Genomic DNA, 19581 nt, shown 5'->3' with positions numbered 1-19581 from the left:
AAGTACTGTTCCAGTAAAGACCACCGCCAGCAGCTCCGGGGGGTGGGGGGGGAACTGAAGGTGGGAGGGGCTCCTGGCTCCCCCCCGCCCCCCTGTCTCAGCCACACCAGCCACACCAGCCCAGCTGCAGCCACTTGATTTCCGACTTGTGTGTCATCTCATGTGATTTATGGCTCCTCAGGGAATCCCGGGCTGTGAACTGGCTTTTTATTTGTCTGTCAGTGGCCTCCTGGCCACCTGCAACCTGGTCCACAGTCCCCATCACCGTGACCTCCTCCCATGACCCATAAGTCCGCCAAATATGGGGCCCGGGGCCCACTGGGGCAGGCCCCACTGTCCTCGCCCTGATGCCACAGACGGAGGGCCCTGCACTGACTGCACACAGTAGGTGCTCACTGTTTGCTGGGGGGCGCTGGCATTGACATGGGAAGTGGGGGTGGGGGGTGGGGCGGCAGCACCTAGACTGGGGACGTGAGCCCCAAGGCCCCCGGGATGGTGGCCTTTCCTCCGAGTGACATGACCCACTGCGTGACTGTGGTCAAGGGACTTGATCGGACCCCTGAAAGCCAGGGTGGTCCCCATTAGTCCAGAGGGCAAGGCGTGAGCCCCCTCGTCACGGTCACGGGGGGGTGGTCGGGGACCCAGGGTGTGGCCTGGGGCTTCTCCTGAGACAGTGGCATAGATTTGATAGGGACTCAGGGGCCCAGAGGGGAAGGGCTGTGCGGTGCCCTCCTGTGACTGTGGGCACTGATGCCCCCAAGCCAAGGCGGCCATGAATCTGAGGGGGCCCCGACCGGGAGGCCTGGCTCCCCCCAAGAGCGACGGTCAGGATGTGGGGGAAACCTCAGGACTCCCCCTCCCCACCTCCCTGACCCCCCGCCTTTGGGGATCCTCCGGGTACGTGCAGGAACCCTTTACCGATGGCTGCCCTGGGGGTACCCCACTGTGCCCAGTGCAGCCCCAGGAGTGAGGGGCCACTCTGCACCTTGGTGGTGGCCCCCGAGGACGTGGCTGGTGACCAGTGATGGACAGCGTGGTTCCTGAGAGACCCAGGCCCCAAACGCAAGCATCTGTCGGTACAGGGGTGTGCACAGGTGGGCGCGGCCATGGGGTTCCTCCACACACGTGTGTGCACGCGTGTCTGTGCATGTGGCAGATGACAAGTCCCAGGAGAGACTCCTGACTGTGGGCCCGTCCCCCCCGCCCTCTGGGGACTCCCAGCCGGTGGGGAAGACGGACAAGTAAAGAATCAGAGATTTGTGTTGTATGAAAGGAGAGAAGGTTAGCACTCCCCTCGAGCAGGATGGAAGAGGACCCCGGGCCTGACAACACGCATACGGTTAAGGCATTGCCACCTACTTCGTGGCATCTAACCACTGTTTTTGACGTGTACCATAATGTTCATTGCAGCACTATTTACAATAGCCAGGACATGGAACCAACCTAAATGCCCATCGACAGATGAATGGATGAAGAAGATGTGCCACATATATACAATGGAATATTACTCAGCCATAAAAAGAAAGAAAATTGAGTTATTTGTAGTGAGGTGGATGGACCTAGAGTCTGTCATACAGAGTGAAGTAAGTCAGAAAGAGAAGAACAAATACTGTATGCTAACACATATATATGGGATCTAAATTTAAAAAAAAAAAGGTACTGATGAACCTAGTTGCAGGGCAGGAATAAAGAGGTAGACATAGAGAATGGACTTGAGGACATGGGGTGGGAGGGCGAAGCTGGGGCAAAGTGAGAGAAGCATCGACGTATATACACTACCGAGTGTAAAATACTTGGCTGGTGGGGAGCAGCCGCGTAGCACAGGGAGATCAGCTTGGTGCTTTGTGACCGCCTAGGGGGTGGGATAGGGAAGGTGGGAGGGAGGCTCAGGAGGGAGGGGATGTGGGGACATGTGTATGCATATGGCTGATTCGCTTTGTTGCACAACAGAAACTAACATAGTATCGTGAAGTAATTATACTCCAATAAAGATCTAATAAAAAAAAAGAAGATACATGTAGTAAATCAGATGTAAATAATGCCTGGTAAATAAATACACATTATTGTGAAAAAAAAAAAGAAGAAAAGAATCAGAGATTTGACAGCAGAGGGATGGGGTGAGGGCCACTTGGCCAGGGAGGTCTAGAGGGGACATGTACCCCTTATGAAGGGGCTGGGGGAGAGAGTCAAGCAGTGGTCTGCAGAAAGGGCACACCAGACGGGGAACAGCACGTGCAAAGGCCCCGAGGTGGGAATAGAGCTATTTTTATACTTACCCTTCCAAGGTCACCTTTTTGTGTTAAAATTTTGTCTCAAAAGTCCTCAGAATAGCTAAAAGGAAACAACCCAAATGTCCATAAACTAGTGAATGGACAGAAAGTCATCCCTCCATACACAGGAACATCACTCAGCCATGAAAAGGACAGAAGCCCTGACACTCCTACAACGTGGATGGACCCGAGAACACGATGCTCAGTGAGAGAAGCCAGACACAGAAGGACACGCAGTGTGTGATTCCATTGATGAGAGACGTCCAGAACAGGCTGATCCAGAGGTACAGAAAGTGGGTTCCTAGTTGTCAGGGGGTGGGGAGGGGGAGGGCGCTTCTTTTTGGGGTGATGGAATGTTCTGGAATGAGATAGTGGTGATGGTTGCACACCCTGTGAATGGATAAAAATTGTGGAATTGTACTTTAAACGGATGGATTGTGTGGTATGTGAACTATATCTCAATAACTTTTTTTAAAATAACAAAATCAAAGTTAGCTGCTACGATTCTGCCCCACGACCCCTGCATTTAATCCTCACCTTCCAGTTTCCTCTGTCCCCGTGGCCGAGTTGGGGTGTTCGAGTGAGGGGTCTCAGGGGGGTGGACTTAGGGGGGCCTCCTCCCTCTCTGAGCCTCGGGGTCCTCTCCACAGAGTGGGGGGATCCCTCGGCTCTCCCTCCGTGGTGCTCGGCAGTGGCCACCCTCCGTCCCACTGCTGCTGGGCAGGGCAGGCAGGGCGCACACAGGGGTCTTTGTGCCGCTTCCTGGCCTCATTAAGAGGCAGCCCCCGTCGCTGGACCCAGCACGGCCGAATTAATTAGCTGAGAGCCTGCCCTCTCGGCTAATTGTGCCCTGGACGCCGCAGTCCCTGCGGGTGGCACTGAGGCAAGGAGCAGCCCCGAGGCCCCAGTCTCTCCACCCTGTTCTGTGCCTCTCCGGGGCCAGGCTGGGGTGAAGGCCCCTGGGACCCCAGAAGCCTCTGACACATGTCTTTTGGAAAGCCAGGAGGGAATTCGAGATGACAAACCCCCACCCTTGCCTGGAGCAGTTGGAGAAACTGAGTCACCCCTCCACAGAGCTTGGCGACCAAGATGGCACCAAATTTGGTTCGATCCTAAAAGACCTGTCATAGAACCCAAGGACCGCCCCCAAGTGAGGACGAGGGTACAGGAGGTCTTGACTGGCCTTGGGGTCCAGGGATTCCCACCTGCTCAGGTGCATCGGGTGACAGACACTTAACAAGCCCCTGCTGTGTATTCAAAGCCAGCCCCATCTCTTCCTTCCGTCCTCCCAGCTGCCCCAGGGGAGAGGGGCTTGTTCCCCTCTCCTAGGGGTGGTATGAAGGGCACAGCACCCCATAAGATGCTCAGTTCGGGGCCAGGCACCCAATAATACACAAAACCAAAGGATCACAACCGGCCCCGGGGTCTCCAGACATTCCTTAAAGACACCCCTCCCCAGCAGGTTCCAGACCCGACCTGCGGCCCCAACACAGACACGCAGCCTGGATGCTTATGCTCATTTTATTATAAAAAAATACAGAATCCAAAGTTGATTGTGACGGGTGGGGTGGGGGGCCCGTCGCCAGCTCCAGGCGTGGCAATGCCGCCCGCCCACGACCCCTACAAAAGTCCCCCACTGGCGTGCCCGAGCCATTTCCCGGCGGCCGCACGCCATATATATTTATATATAATATATATAAAACACAGATCAGGAAAGGCGGGTAGAAATATGAAATCTGTATAAATGCGCTGTTTACTTCATTAGATTGTTTTTGGGAAGGGACTTCTCTTTTTTGGTGGTGATGTTCCCCTCCCCCTCTGTTTTGTTTTGTCCTGTTTTCCCTTTTCTTACAAACATTATTAGTCATACAGTAGAGGGAAGGGGGTCTGACAGACAAAGGAGCTTATTGTGAAGTGCGGCTTCTACGCTAAAAAGTCTACCCCAACCCCCCCATCAAAATAAAAGCCCCCCCCCATGAAGGGGTGAGAGAAAAAGAAACATTCCAGTCCATCCTCAGGAATACAGTAAAAATAAATCACAGTATATACTTGCTGGCTCTATTTACAGAAATATAACGTCTTCTCGGCCTCGGGGGCGACTGTGTGAGGCTGGGGGGACAGGTGGGGCCTACGTCATCTCTAAGACGTTGTGATGCTATGATTTCGAGGGGGCCAGGGCTCCATGGTGGCTGCTGGTGAAACCCCGTGGTTTTCTGCTCTAGGAGACAATCACCAGGAGGGAGGAGGGTAGAGCTGGCAGGACAGGGGTCTGAGGGCCCCGGACCAGAATCGGGGGGACTCACCAACCACCCCTTCTTCCTCAGGCCAGCCTGTCCCGTGGCACCTGGGGTTCCACTCCATGGTTGCCTCCACCCAGGACCCAACAAATGGAGTGACCAGGCCAGGGGTGCCCCAATTCCCCTCCCCTCAAGGGGGCCAGGGACCCCTGCCCCGTCTGTCCATTCTGTTTCCTTCCCAAAGTCACAGGCGACAGCAAGGAATAAATTAAATTAAAAACTCAAGTCTTTCTGATGCAACCATGAAAAATACACTTAGAAAACAAAAACAAAAACCAACGTCACCAAGAGATCCCAGGGTTCAGCATGTCCCCCGGACAAAACAGCATGGCCAGCTGAGCAGACACCTGGCCCCTCTGGCACGGGGTGGGGGGACCTCAGCTGCCCTCACCCACCTCCAGCCCTGGGGCGGGTGGACGGCCCCCTGCCCGGCGAAGCAGCACCAGTCGTGGGAGAAGTGGCGTCTCTATTTGGTCTCAGAGGCGGGCCATCAGGGCGGGGCCAACGTCCCACTGGGGATTAGGAGCCCAGGAGGGTCCACAGCACGGGGACGGTGCTGAGGAAGAGCCGGCAGCTGCGCAGGCCGCTGCATGAGTTATTGCTGGTGAAGATGGGCTCGGGGGCCTCATACAGGGTCTCGTCTGAGGGGACAGGGAGACAGGGGGTCAGTGGCAGGCCTCCCACCCCCCACCCTGCTTCCTAGACCTCACCACGACCTGACATTGTTAAACATCTCCATTGCGGGACTTCCCTGGCAGTCCAGTGGTTAAGACTCCACACTCCCAATGCAGGGGGCACAGGTACAGGTTCCACCCTCGGTCAGGGAGCTAAGATCCCATATGCACTGTGCAGCCAAAAAAAAAAAAAAAAAAAAAAAAAAAAATCTCCATTTTGCTGCACCTCCGAGGGCACAGAGATTTCTGTCCACCTCGGCTGAGGCTGTGCCTCCAGTGCGGAGCATGGCAAACAGAAGGCACCGGGTGAAGTGGCGAGGCTGCAGGACCCCCCTTCCCTATGTTTCAGGAGCTCAGAACACGGACCCATTGGTCCATCTCAGAGAACTTCCGTGATACCCACTCACTGGGTGAAGGGGGGCTTCGGTCTCAGTGGAGCCCAGCCATGGACTTCAACCCTCATTCTTGAAGGTCTGAAATGGCCCCATTTGCAGATGGAAAAACAGAGGCTCAGGCAGGGCCTGTCCCAGCCATCGCTCAGGTTGTGGGACTTCCCAGGCTATGCCATGACGGCCTCCTAACTCCGCTGATGACTCAGTGGGTTCTGTGAGTTAAGGACCCTACATGAACCCCCACCGAGAACTTACTGGTCGGTCGCACGTAAACCTTCAGCCGCAGGCAGGGTCGGTCCACAGCATTGGGGGGTGTGGCAGCTGGAAGAGAGGAGCTGGGGGTTAGTAGGGCAGGAGGCTCTTGGTGCATGAGACCTCTTGGGGCTGTATCCCCTTCCCTATGCCCGTAACCCAACCCTGACCCCAGGTTGGGGAATCCACCCATAAAACTCCTCATCAAACATTAAAGCCCCAGACACAATGCCCATGATTTCCCAGAAGTCCTCTTGCACTCTTCCCCTACCTCTCACTTTGCTGAATCCTAACCCCAGAGACAGGGGTCAGGTGAGGTGTCAATGTCACCCCAGGGCTCCATCTCACCCCAGGGCATCAGAGGGCAAAGTTCAAAGGTGATGAATAAAAATAGGTGTGTTTCCAATCCGCAAAAAAAGGGAATTCCCTGGCGGTCCAGTGGTTAGGACTCTGAGCTTTCACTGCCAGGGACACGCTTCCATCCTTGGTCAGGGAACTAAGATCCCCCATGCTGTGCAGCACGGCCAAAACCAAAACAAAACAAAAATCAAACAGCAAAAAAAAAAATCTGTGTAACCAAATGATTGACCAGGGATCAAATCCCTGCTCTCAGGGTGCCTGTCGGCAAGTCACCCCCTATCTGGACCTCATCTGGCCCATGGGAGGTGCTTTGGAAATCATTCTTTCCATCTGGGTGACGCCGGAAACCCAGTTACCCCTGGGAAGGAGGCAGCTTCTGGCCTCACCTGGAGAGCGACCCACACCACCGAGTCATGTGCAGGCCTAAGTGCATTGAGTCCTCACACCTCAAATTCCACCATAGGGCTCCCAGCTTCTTGGCCCACTTGGCAGGCGGGGGAGGTACCAGAGCATCAGCCATGAGTCAGGAGGGAGGAGCTCGGGGACCAGGACAGGGGCAGGGAGGGAGGCCTGAGGCCCTGCGGGTGGTGGGGCTCACACACGTGAACAGGCACGGGCACCCACACGGCTGCGGCTGGGCCTGCCCCCGCCTGTGCTCTCGGCCGGTCCTCTCTGTGGCCATCACCTCTGCCCGCCCCCCAGAAGCCCATTCGTGCTGGGAGATGAAGATAAAAAGCACGTAATAAAAGTAACACTCATCACAGAGATAGGACGAATAATTACAATAATTATCTTTATGAAACTCCCGTCTCGGAAAGAAAAATGTAATTTTTCTTATATTATGGAGACTTAATTTAAGCACCTTCTTCCCCTCCCCCACTCCCTTCTTCCCTGAATTAAAAAGAAAAAATCCAGATAGAGCAGAGAAAGGAGGAAATGGGAACCTTGTAGAGTTAAATTTGACTCAGCAGGAACCGGGGTGGTGAGGCGCTGGGTTCCTCTCCGAAGCCCCGGGGGCAGACACCCCCCTCCCACCTGCTCCCCATCAGCCCCCAGGACGCTGAGAAACGGGACCCCACAATCCGTTGAAGTCTCACCGCCTCGGGAGAGGCATGAGTCCGATGACACGGTGGGCTCCCTGATACCCCCCCTCGGCAGGGGCGATGCCTGGACCCCAGTATTCCTGGTTTAGGTTCTCAGACTACAGTCTGCCAAGGCCCCACTGAACAGGAACTTGAACCCAGCCCCGACTCTGCCGCCTCCCCAGACCCTGCCCTTGGCACTTGATGGGAAGGAAAAAGGGGCCCCTTGGGAACCCCTGATGCCCAGGACAGGTGGGGGCAGCCTACCCGGGCCCCCCGCAGGGCTCACAGCGGGGCACGCATGCCCAGTGTCCCAAGGCTGCCACCAGCCGACAGTGAAAAGCTCCTCGGGGAATCTGGGCGCGGATGGGCTGCTGGGAGATGGGCGGGTGGGCCCGGGAGACCCCTGCCGGGTTCAGGGTTGGTCGCCCTCACCCCCTCCCTCAAGATTCCACAGGCCTCAGTTTCCCGCCTCAGTGCAATGGGGGGACGGCACCCCTGGTCTCAGTGTGGGACAGGCTGACCACATGGTCCCAGTCCAGAGGCCCAGAGGCCGAGGTCACAGGGGGGTTTGCGGGGAGGATGGCGAGACCACCGGAGCGCCCACCCGGAGACAGAGGCCAGCGCGGAGGAGGGGCACCCCCCCGCGCCCCTGCCCCGCCCCCACTCACAGATGTAGTAGTACTCATGGCCCGGGCGGAACTCGAAGCCCAGCGAGAAGGGCGTGAAGAGCTGGAACTTCTCCGAGAACTTGAGCGGCCCCCCGGGCGCCGCGGGCCGGTTACACTCCCAGCGCTTGAAGCCGCGCTGCCGGTGGTCGCAGGAGGCGTGGCCCTCGCCGTTGACCATGTACAGCACGTAGTGCTCCATGCGCTCGGCCGGCGGCAGTGGCGCCCCGTAGTGCGGGCAGTAGATGTCCAGGTAGTCGTTGATGCTCACCTCCACCGTGTAGCCGCCGCCGTCGTCCGCCGCGCCCGCGTGGAACCTGGGGGCGGGGCCGGCGGTCAGCGCGGGGGGAGGGGCGGGGCCCGAGATGGGGATGACGGATCAGCGTAAGGGAGAAGGGGAGGGTCAGGGATGGGGTAAATGGAGAGGGGTCAGCGGTCAGTGCGTGGGAGGGGACGGGGTAGGGGACAGGAAGCACGAAGGCGGGTGGGGACGGGTCAGTGCAAGTAGAAAGGGGTAGGTCAGAGATGGGGAAGGGGGAGGAGTTAGGGGACCGATGGGCGGGCACCCTACCCACAGACAGGTGCCAGGGTCCGAGCCCCCAGCCCCCTGCCTGGCACAACCCTGCCCCACCAAGGCCACAGCAGGCTCCTAGAGACTGGGACTAGCGCTGAGCCCACGAGGTGGGTGCTGGGGAAGAGGGGCTGCCGCCAGGCATTCTGGGTAACCACATGCAAACAAGCAGGCGCCACGTGACTCGGAGCCCCCCAGTCTCTCCATCCCCTGCAGAATCCACATCTGGGCCCCTCAGCCGCAACAGGCCTGGCACAAGATGTCCCCCCCCCACGAGGAAGCCCCTCTCCAAAAACCTTACTGCTTGACTTCGATGCCCCCTCCTCCAGGCAGCCCCCCACCCCATCACCAGATGCAGCCTCGTCAGCTTTCCTTTTGCAGATTTGCCTGCCAAGAAGGCCGAGGGCAAGACTATACTTTCAGGAATCATTTCTATAGTTCGTTACTAGAGAGGTTTCAATATTACTCAGCCATAAAAAAAAATGAAATTGAGTTATTTGTAGTGAGGTGGATGGACCGAGAGTCTGTCATACAGAGTGAAATAAGTCAGAAAGAGAAAAATAAATACCATATGCTAACACATATATATGGAATCTAAAAAAAAAAAAAAAAAAAAAAAAGGTTCTGAAGAACCTAGGGCCAGGACAGGAATAAAAACGCAGACATAGAGAATGGACTTGAGGACACAGGGAGGGGGAAGGGTAAGCTGGGACAAAGTGAGAGAGTGGCATGGACTTATATACACTACCAAATGTAAAATAGATAGCTAGTGGGAAGCGGCTGCATAGCACAGGGAGATCAGCTCGGTGCTTTGTGACCACCTAGAGGGGTGGGATAGGGAGGGTGGGAGGGAGACGCAAGAGGCAGGGGATATGGGGATACATGTATATGTATAGCTGATTCACTTTGTTATAAAGCAGAAACTAACACACCATTGTAAAGCAATTATACTCGAATAAAGATGTTAAAAAAAAGGGGGGGGCTTCCCTGGTGGCGCAGTGGTTGAGAGTCCGCCTGCCGATGCAGGGGACACGGGTTCGTGCCCCGGGCCGGGAGGATCTCACATGCCGCGGAGCGGCTGGGCCCGTGAGAGCCTGCGCGTCCGGAGCCTGTGCTCTGCAACGGGAGAGGCCACGACAGTGAGAGGCCTACGTACTGAAAAAAAAAAAAAAAGAAAACGAAAAAACAAAAAAAAGGCGGAGGGCAGTGTGGGACACAGGCCAAGTGTTCCCAGCCTCTCTGGGGCAAGCTCTGCCCCTCCCCTAGCCTCAGTTTCCCCACAGGGGGCGGGGTTTGGCATAAAGGATGCTCAGGCCCTCCCTCGCTCAGTCCAACTCAGGGGTGCCCTGGGTTCAAGACCCCCAGCTCCACCCCTTCCATCCTGTGTGACATCCTTCCTTCTTCCTCCAGAGCCTCCAAAATCTGGCAGCTACCCCTCAACTTCCTGGTCACCCCACCAGCTTCCCCACCCCTGACACCTCCACCCCCAAGCCCTGCCTCCCAGGCTTTGCTCTGGAGGTCTCTCCACACTGTCATGCAGCCTGCACCCCTTTCTCTGGGGGGGGGGGCCCTGACCCAGGCTCATCTGTCAAGGATGGAGGTCAGCTGAGCGAGGGACTAGCAGCTCCCCTTCCATCACCGCCTCAGGCTACAGAGTCAGGAGCTCCTAGACCTCCTGGACGCCGTGCCCCAGGCCCCTGTCACGTAAACGTGGCCTGGACCGAGGGGGGACAAGGGGGCCTCCCAAGAGGGGCTTATTAGCACATAAAAGGCCTGAGCATCAGAGGGTTGGGGGGCGGGCTCCCCCAGCCTCCTCCGCTCCCTGTATCGGCCGGGAAACTGAGGCCCAGTGTGGGTCAGAGGCAGGGAGGGCTGCTAGGATCCCAGCCATGCCGCTGCCTCCGAGCCTGCCGTGCCAGCCGCCCCGGCCTATGGGAGGGAGCAAGGCGGCCCCCACGCCAGGTGCGCTAATTCCCACAGCTGGCACCTGAGGGGGCGGCTGGATTATCAGATGGCATCGGCTGGCCCCCGCCGCCTGTGAGACTGCGCCAGGTGGGGGCGAGGGCTCCTGGGAACCCAGAGCTGGAATGACAGAGACAGGGGACCAGCTCACGGTGCCTGAGTCTCCCCCTCCGTCAGCAGGGACCCAGCGTGATGATTCATGTCTGCAGCTGAGGTCAAGGCTCGCAGATAATTTCAGCTTGGGGAGCAGGGGGAGTGGATTCACCTCCAGCCCCTTCCCTGCTCCACTGGGTTCGTCCGGGGATGGGGAGGCACCCCCTCTCGCAGAGGTGGGAAGGCGTTTGCAGAATAAATGTGTCTGGCCTCGGAGGTCAGCTGGGGGCCGAGGAACCTCGGTGGTTCAGTCACAGGTTGGAACCCAGCTGGGTCTCAGCTCCTCTTCTCAAAGACTCAGTTTCCAACTCTGTGCCGTGGGGATGGTCCTCGAGGCTGATGGGAGAACTCCAGCTCTGTACACAGCAGGCACTGCATAGATGCATGCGGGGCAGTCCTGGGTCGGGCTGGGACCCTGCCCGTCCCTCAGGCAGCTCCACGGCTGGCCAGGCACGGGCGTCTCATTGACCAGCCGCGTCCTCCGGCCCCTTGGGCACGATTGATGCCGAAGCTGCTCCAGGCTTTTTGAAAAGTCTTTTTCGCTCCTTCCTGGCCCCACTGAAAGCCCCATTGATCAGCCGATCGATGGCAGCTGTGGCCCAGCAGCCGCCCAGGGACCCAGCCTCACCCAGGTGGGCCCTGCAGGGGAGGCTGTGACGCGGAGCCACGGGCAGTGGGGGGAGTCCTGGTCCTGGCCTCCGGCCCTCAGTGTTCCCTCTTGTCCCTGGCACGATGCCGAGGGATGTATACTCAACCTGAGAACGTGACTCCACGCGTGGTCTTTCTGGAGAGAACGGACTCCAGAAGGTGGGCTTCCCTTTCCTCCTGCCTGTCCCATCAGGCTTGCCTCCCTCCCCCCGTGACACCTGCACCGTCAGGTCCCCCAGCTCACTTTCTGAAGAACATCAGAGACTGAAGCTGCTTTGCTGCCTCAGAGGCTGGACGCCTGGGCCCCACTAGGGCGGCCAGACTCCTGGCCTCCCAAAATCCAGGTCTCACTTTTCTGAGTGTATATCAGACCCCGTGACCCACTGCCTCAAAGCCCTCCATTGGCTCCCCCCACACAGAACAAAATCCACAGTTCTCCCAGGCCCACGAGGCCGTGTGTGGTCCCCATCCATCCCCAACCTCATCGCCCTCTGGCTCCCCCAGCTCACTCACTTCCAGGCACACCAGCCTCCGGGCTGCTGGTCCCACCCCAGGGCCTTTTCTTTTTGGCTGCGTTGGGTCTTTGTTGCTGCACGCGGGCTTTCTCTAGTTGCGGCGAGCGGGGGCTACTCTTTGTTGCCGTGCGCGGGCTTCTCTTCTCTTGTTGCAGTTGCAGAGCACGAGCTCTAGGTGCGCGGGCTTCAGTAGTTGTGGTGCCTGGGCTCAGTAGTTATGGCTTGCGGGCTCTAGAGTGCAGGCTAAGTAGTTATGGAGCACGGGCTTAGCTGCTCCACAGCATGTGGGATCTTCCCGGACCAGGGCTCGAACCCGGGTCCCCTGCATTGGCAGGCGGATTCCTAACCACTGCGCCACCAGGGAAGCCCCCACCCCAGGGCCTTTGCACATGCTGTTCCCTCTGCCTGGCACGTTTTTCCCTACTTTTCCCAACTCATCTCGTTTGGACATCATCATATTTATACCTTTAAGCAGCCCATTGTCTGCCTTCCTTGGATCCTGGGGGTTAGCCTCCTTCTCTGTCCTTTTCCCTGTAGCCCACATAGGCCCTGTATACAGTGGTGATCGATATATGTTTGCTAATCAAACAAAGGCCAAAGACTCGAGGTCTTTGAGGTGCTAGAGTCATGGGGAGCAGAAAGCTGCCCCCAGGTGGGGGAGTGAGGACCCCAGACAGGCAGGTCCCCAGGAGAGGCCTACACCCACACACACACCTGAGCTCTGGCCGCCTAAATGGACCATTTTTCTCCCTTCCCTGCTCTAAAATAGTGAGGGCCTTGCTGCGTTGGCATTCCTGTTCCAAGTTGGCGCCTCGCCCCTGTTCAGGGTGACGCTTATGCAGGAGAGTGGACCCCCACCCCAAACGGAGCCTGGTGAGAGCAAGACAAAGCCTTCATTTCCTCTGTTAGTGCCGAAGCCTGATATGCAAATGCTCCGCAGGAGCGCAGATAGAGATCGAAATTCTCACTAAGAGGTTAATGACTGACTTGGGATGGTTCCCAGACAGGGGCTCCCCGAGGCTTTCAGACCTCCCCGCCCCCGCCCTGCCACACCTTCACCCCCAGCTGCTCACCCTGCCATCCCCCTGCCAACATCCACCCTGCAGGCAGCCACCCCAAAACCCAGGTGACCCTTACCCGCCACCAACCCACCCACCACCCCTTCCCCAGCAACACCCAGCCCGCAGCTAATCAGCTCCAATAGGGCGACTGTCAAGTCATTAGATGCTAATAGCAAAGCCACTAATTAGGAGTCTCACCCAAAATGGGGGTGGGGTGCTGTGCCACCTTCCCAGACTGGAAACTGAGGCACAGGCAAGGTGGGCAGGGGAGTCCGTGTCCCCCTCACTCCCTGTGGCTCTGCCTCTATCTCCCTGGTCTGAGTCCATGCACAGCTCCTACTAAAGGCGCTCAGACATGCCAACAAAGATCTCAGCAAACAGCACGCCCAGGCCAGCCTGAGTGGGCAAAACAGCCCCAGGGCCCAGGGTGGGCTGAGCTCACCCATCCCGGCCTGCCACCCCCAGCAAGACCCCTGAGACCTCAGTGTCCTCCCCCAGCTTTTCTAGGGGCCAAGAAGACATGTCCCCCATCCAAGGCCTGGCTGCCTTCCTCCTGCTGGCGGGAAGTGGGGAGGACCTCCCAGAAAATTAGGGCCCCAAGGTGGCGCAGGATCAGCTGAGAAAGGACGATTATGGCCTTGTGTGTGGATGGGTAAACTGAGGCACGGGCCCCAGAGCTGAAGCAAGAGGTAAACAAATGGGGCTGGGTGGGCGGGAAAAGTAGGGGGAGGGCCTCAGGGCCACCCCACCCCTCAGGCCTTGGTCTGAGGCAGGAGGAGGCCCAGGTGCACGGTCCACGGGGCACACCTGCCTCGGTCACCCCACCCTCCTCTGACCCCCGGTGTGCACGGTGTCCCTGATGCTCCTCGGCCAGCCCCAGACGTGGCTGCCTCTTGGAGGGGGTCACCCCACTGGACCCGACTTCCTCATGACCACAGATGAGTCACTTTCTCTGGGTCCATGCAATGGGGGCCTAAGGGGGAGCCCGACCCACGGGGTGGGCAGATTAGGGGATGCATGGCTGGGTTGGGGCAGGCGAGGGGCAACGTGGCCCAGGCGGTGGAACGAGCCCCTCAAAGCCAGGGTCCCTGTGTGGGAGGGGGTGTGGGGACAGGCCCCCCCACCCCAGGGCCGGCCGGCGCAGAGCTCGGACTCTGGCTGCTGTGCTCCCAGCCTTCGGCTGCGCGTCTGCCATGGGGCAGCCACAGAGGCGGCTGTGCCCCTTCCCTGCATGGCCCACCAGGTGGGGGATGCAGCCAAGTCCCCTCTGGACCCATTTTCCAAAGAGACAATTTCCCCGAAGCAGCACCTTGGGGGGGCAAGGCTGGCTGAGTGCCGGGTCCTGAGGAGGAGGAAAGGGGAAGGGGGGTGTCCCGGAGAAAAGCTGCTGCGAGGCGGGACTCCCCCAGCAGGCCCAGCTCAGGAGCTGCAGAACCAGCCGTCGGCCCTGCAAGAAGCCTGTCTTCCAGAGCCCCGTTCACGCACCTGCTGTCCCGAGGAAAACCAACTTTGCACCCATGACCTCGAGGGACCCGTGAACCCCACGGGACGTCTGCTGGGGGGTCCCAAGATCAGAGACGGCCGCCCCTTCCCCGGCCCAGCTCCCAGGCAGGCTGGAGGGCCCACACCGCCCTGCATCCTGAGCTGGTCCCCAGCCTCGGTTCCTTTCTCTGCAAACTGAGCAGCCTGGGGAGGGGAGAGGCCCATGCAGGGAGGGACCAAGGCTGGGGACAGGGAGCCTGTGGACCCCAGCTTCAGCGCCCAGGCCCCCGGCAGGGTGGGGGCATCTCAGAACCAACCCCCAGCCCCGGCACTGCGGTTCCCCCCCTACCGTCGCGACTGCTGCAGATGTGAGGGCTTGGCCCCCGAGGCTCCCCCGCTTGCCCACAGGAGCTGCATCGGTTTCCTCTCCCCCTCCGGGGCCTCTGATTCCCTGGGGTCACGCCCATGCCTCGCCCGTCCACACTGCGCCCTGCTGCCATCCGCAGAGCTGCCATCCACAACCCACCGGCCCACTTCCTGGAGGAGGCGCGGGGGCTCCGAGCAGCCAAGCTGCCCACCCGAGGGCACAGCCGGGCTTCCCGGATCCCTGAGTCCGAGCCCCGGCCCCCCACGGCCCCCCAGACCCATGAGTCCTCACTCTCCAAGCCACCCCCCACCCCACCCCGCAAGCCGGCTGGTCGAGCCTCTTCCAAAGGAAACAAAAAAGCCTCATGCGGCAAAATATGGCATCGCCCGCTTCAAAGCCCGTTCCCCGGAGGCCTGGGCGAGGCTGGCAGGGACCGGGGTGCCCGACATCCCCCCCCATGGGGAAGATGCTGCCCCAGTCGCCATCTTCCCACCCGGTCGTTTGAGAGGGGAATGTGGCTGCTGCCCACACCCGAGGGCGATCAGAGCCTCCACCCGGGTCCGCACTGCTGGGTCCACCCGGGTTACAGGCCCCCAACCAGGTGGGGGCCCCGGGGATGGTGGGTGTCCTGCCGGTGCCAGCTCTGAACCTCGATGGCCCCTCTGCACCGAGGGCGGCATGGTGCCCATGGGACCTGGCCACGTCCACCCAGCAGGAACCCACTGGGCTGGAGGAGGGGGCGGAGGAGGAGTGGCCGGGCAGGCAGGGAGGGCAAGCTGTGCCCCCACTGGTGTGCAGTGTCTGCCCCCTCACCGGAGCCCCCGGGATGGCCAGAGCCGGGCCACACACGCAGACACTCTAAAGACATGCATGCATCCCACATACAGATGCACCTGCTCCCCAGGTGCCAATCTGCACACACAGATATACACACGCACCTCAGACACCACGTACATTGCACACCCAGACACACTGCTGCAAACATGCATGCACCCCGCACATGTGTGTACTCCAGGCACACTCACGTGGGCGCGTGCAAACGTCCAGGGCCAGGGTCTCTGTGCACACGTAGGCACACGAGCGTCTGTGTGGCGGGGTGACGCATGTGTTCCACACACACAGTTCTGCACCTCCCAGGGCCCCAGGACCCCCGAACATCATGGGCGAGAACACGCAGCTACACGCAGTGACACATGCAGACACACCCTGCAGCCCAAATAGACTCCTGGGTGCCCCCGGGTCCCCCACGTACACAGATGCACCCGCAGCCCCACGCTCGGCCCGTGAGCAGCCAGCCAGGACCCCCGGCCCAGTCCCACCCGGGCCGCGGACAGGTCCAGAGACACCCAGCAGCCAGCCCTGGAGTGCCCGGCCCAGGCAGGGGCTGGCCAGAGAGACGGCTGGACAGCCGGCTGGTCGGGGTGCCGGGGCCAGGTGGCTGGACTGGGCTCCACCCTTTGGCTGAGGCGGTGGTGGGTGCAGGGCTCCCTGGCAACGTCCGCCAGCCTCACATGTGCAGGAAATACATGGCACAGCAGGAGAATGCAACTGGGGAGACATAGCCACATACGCATTACCTCGGCGCGGGTACCAGGCCCGGCAGGGCGAGGGTGGCCGGCCTCACTGCGGCACCGCCTGGGCCTGGCGGTCCCCAACCTGAGCGCACTCATCCCCTCCCACCCCCGCTCCTCCGCTGGCTGCCCAACCGCCCACCACCCGAGCCTGCCCAGCCCTGGCTCCGTCCCCGTCCCCACGGTGCCTTTTGTGTGCACCCCTGTCTCCGGCACGGCCCCTGCCCTGCGTTCCCTGTTTCCTCCGCCTGCTGCACCACCAACTCTCTGTTTCGACCCCATCCTTGTCTCTCCCTGCACAGGCCCGTCTCTGCCCATGGGACTGCCTCCTGCATGGGGCCCGCTCAATGACTCCACACCTCTCCCCGCACCCCCCTGACCCTGGCAGCTGCCCCCGGGACTGGGCGCTCTCAGGAAATCTCCATTCCGGGTGCCCTCGGACCCCAAGGCCGGACAGCACCCCTCCTCCCGTGACTGGCACACACCCTGTCACCGGACGCAGATTCCAGTCTCAGACACTCCTGGACACGAAACCTCCTGAGGAGCCCCCGGGCCTCCAAGGACCCCTTTGGAAGAGCCCCTGAACCTCAGCGATGGATGGAGCCCCAATTCTGGACCCAACCGGGCTTCTTGGGCAAGTGACTCCCCAGGGCCCCAGACCCCATCGCAAGAGGTTGGGGAGGTCATCTCCTACCCAGGATGCCCCAGGCGGAGAAGGGGGAGGAGAGGTAGGAGAGGAAGGCCCTGACAGCCAGGGTCTGCTCTGGACAGCAAGGCCGTCCCCTCGGGCGGCTGGTCGGAGCGGGGCTATCAGGTCAGCAACAGGAGGCGGCCGAGTGGCCGGCCAGAACCCGGCCCCAGGGGCTGCCTCCTTCCCAGCCGAGATCCTGCCTGCGGCCGGGTGGCAGGTGGGGCAGCAAGCGGCCCCAACGACCCCTTTCTGTCCCCGTTCGAGGCTCCTCGCGTGTCTGGCGTTTGCTAGAACAAAGGACAGGCCATGCCGGGACGGAGATTCCGGAGCTGAAACCAAAAACTTGGGCCGGGGAAGTGCTGCCCGCTGGGCTCCCTGCTCGGCCGCAAGGAAGAGCCTTAATCAAACCCACATGTGACCAGCGGGGCGGGCCGCGTGGGGGACCAGTTCCATGGTGGCCCGGCCAACCCTCCTAGGCCCGGGGTCTCTGCCCTCGGCCCCGGGGCCCAACCCCAGGGCCAGGCAATGGAGGGGGGTGTCTGGGCATGCTCCCTGCTCCCACCCAGGACCCTGACTGCCCTGGTCCCAGGCCTGCCTCAAAGATGGCCCATTATGCAACTTTCCAGTGGAGGATGGATAACGGTGGGGTACAGTGGGGGGACGGCGGTCTGTGGAAGGCGGTGCAGCTGGCGCTTGAAAACCAAGAGAAGGTGACTGGTAGCAGAGGGTCATGGGGCGGGGAGGCCAGCGGCTCTGCCCCCACGTGCAACCCGGCTGGCTTCGATGTGACCGCGGGGCTGACCGGGAGCAGCAGGACCCCGAAGCCTCATCTCCCACGGATCCCCAGCCCGCTCCAGCCTCCCAGACCCTGGGTGGCCTGAGGCGTCTGCTGCTGTCCAGGATGTGGTCAGTCACCAACAAACTTTTCTCACTCGACAAACAAGGGCTGCTGCTGCCCCCCAGATGGCACTCAGCGCCTGACACCGAGCAGGACTGCAGGCAGGCGGGCGTGGCAGGCTGGGCACAAGGCCACCTGGGTCCCTGCCCCAGCTCTGCTCCCCTGGCCGTGACCTTGAGCCAGCCGCTCGGCCCCTCTGTGCCTCAGTTTCCCCACCAGCGCCAGGACAGGAGAGGACGCCACCTGGTCAGGACTCCCGGGACAGACCCCCAGCCCCCTTGGTGCCTCAGTCTCTCTGTCCCTGCAAAGCAGGGGCCGGGGAGCCCCTGCAGCGAATGTGGACGCCGGGCCGCAGGGAGGGACATTCTAACTTCCCTAAGTTCATCTGGGGACCCGCCGGCAGAACGCACCCCTGGACCCATCCCCCGAGGGGCCACGGTCCCCCACCTCCGGGCGCGGCTCAGTGACAAGGTCCCCGGGAATCCCCACCAACTCTAAAGCCAGCGGGGGTCCCTGGAGAGGCCAGAAGATGGAGTGCCCCAAGTCCGGGGAGGGAACTCAGGGCCGCACTGCATCTGAGAGTGCCAGAGGGGATCCCCAAACTCCAGGGCCGGTGGCGCGCCGGGGCATGCAGGGCGCCCAAATCTGCAGGCGGCGGGGCGCCCTGGGGGTAGATGCACACGGAGTGCGAGTCCCCCAAACTCTGGGGGCCGGAACTCCCTGGGGGCGCCCTGGGAAGCGGGCGCCCCCACTCCGGGGGCAGCGCGCAGGGTCGCCCCGAGCCCGGGGCGGGAGACCAGGCTAGGATGGGGGCGTCCGGAGTCTCCCGGCGCCCGGTCCCCCCCGCGGCCACGCTCACCTGGGGTTGCTACGGTTCCAGTAGACGGCGTAGCGGTCCGAGTTGGCGCGGGCGGCGTCCTCGGCGCGCGCGAAGGGCGGCGGCGGCGGCAGCGGCAGCAGCAGAAGCAGCAGCGGCAGCAGCGGGCGCTGCGCGGGCGCCATGGCCCCGGTCCGGCCGCCCCGCTCGCCTGGCCGCCGCCTGCCAGCCGTCTCCGCCTCCTCCGCCGCCGCCGAGCGGGCGGGCGCGGGGCGGGCGGGAGGAGGGAGCGCCGGCGCTTGGAGATCCCCAGCCGCCCCCGCCTGAGCGCGCGCGACCTCGGGCGCCGGAGAAGTCAGGCGGCGGCGGGCGGGGCGCCGGGGTCGCCCCGGGCGCCGGCCCGGCCGCTCGGACTCTGAGCGCAGGCCGTCGCCGCCGCACCGCCGGGGAGGGGCCGGGACTCCGGCCTTTGTCCCGCCCGAGCGCCGGGAGGGCCGCGGGCGCCCCCTCCTGCCGTGCCCCAGCCGCGCGGGGGCTGGGCGGGGGGCTCCAGCCCCCGCCGCGCCCCTACATCTCCACCCCCAGCCCTGCCCCGCCCCGACTTTCCGGGACGCGTCTCCCCACGTCGGGCTGCCTGCACCCCCGGGGTCCTGCCCCCCCGAGCCCCCCCGGCCACCCCAACTCTGCGGGGCCCTGCATCTGCCCCTGTCATCACGGGACCAGGCCGGGGTCCATGAGTTGCTCTCAATCACCTCCATTCAAGCCACCAAGCTGGTCTCCAGAGCCTGGCCCGGTGCCAGAAGCAGAAGACACAGAGATTGCTCACCCCCATCTCCCCTCCCTCATTCAA

General features: G+C 61.3%; 1 protein-coding gene across 1 annotated transcript; it reads right to left on the bottom strand.

Moving 5' to 3' along the window:
* Positions 1–3789: 3789 nt before the first annotated feature.
* EFNA2 (ephrin A2) lies at positions 3790–18920 on the bottom strand. Its single transcript, XM_082622867.1, has 4 exons — positions 18774–18920; positions 7999–8312; positions 5889–5954; positions 3790–5208 (listed from the first exon to the last, which is right to left on the bottom strand). The coding sequence occupies exons 1-4, from the start codon at positions 18914–18916 to the stop codon at positions 5087–5089; spliced, it is 645 nt and encodes a 214-aa protein (XP_082478993.1). The 5' UTR covers positions 18917–18920; the 3' UTR covers positions 3790–5086.
* Positions 18921–19581: the final 661 nt, after the last annotated feature.

This window comes from Mesoplodon mirus (assembly GCF_964341445.2).
Source record: "Mesoplodon mirus genome assembly, chromosome: 5".
Lineage (NCBI taxonomy): Eukaryota > Metazoa > Chordata > Mammalia > Artiodactyla > Ziphiidae > Mesoplodon > Mesoplodon mirus.
This window is presented reverse-complemented; position numbering and strand designations above follow the sequence as displayed.

What these genes read in the sequence shown, in the direction of transcription:
- EFNA2 (XM_082622867.1), bottom strand. Translation starts at nt 18,916, where the DNA reads ATGGCGCCCGCGCAGCGCCCGCTGCTGCCGCTGCTGCTTCTGCTGCTG. An exon ending in TGGAACCGTAGCAACCCCAG is followed by an intron (nt 8,313 to 18,773) that starts GTGAGCGTGGCC and finishes CCCCGCCCCCAG; the next exon opens with GTTCCACGCGGGCGCGGCGG. An exon ending in CCATGAGTACTACTACATCT is followed by an intron (nt 5,955 to 7,998) that starts GTGAGTGGGGGC and finishes CCTCTCTTCCAG; the next exon opens with CTGCCACACCCCCCAATGCT.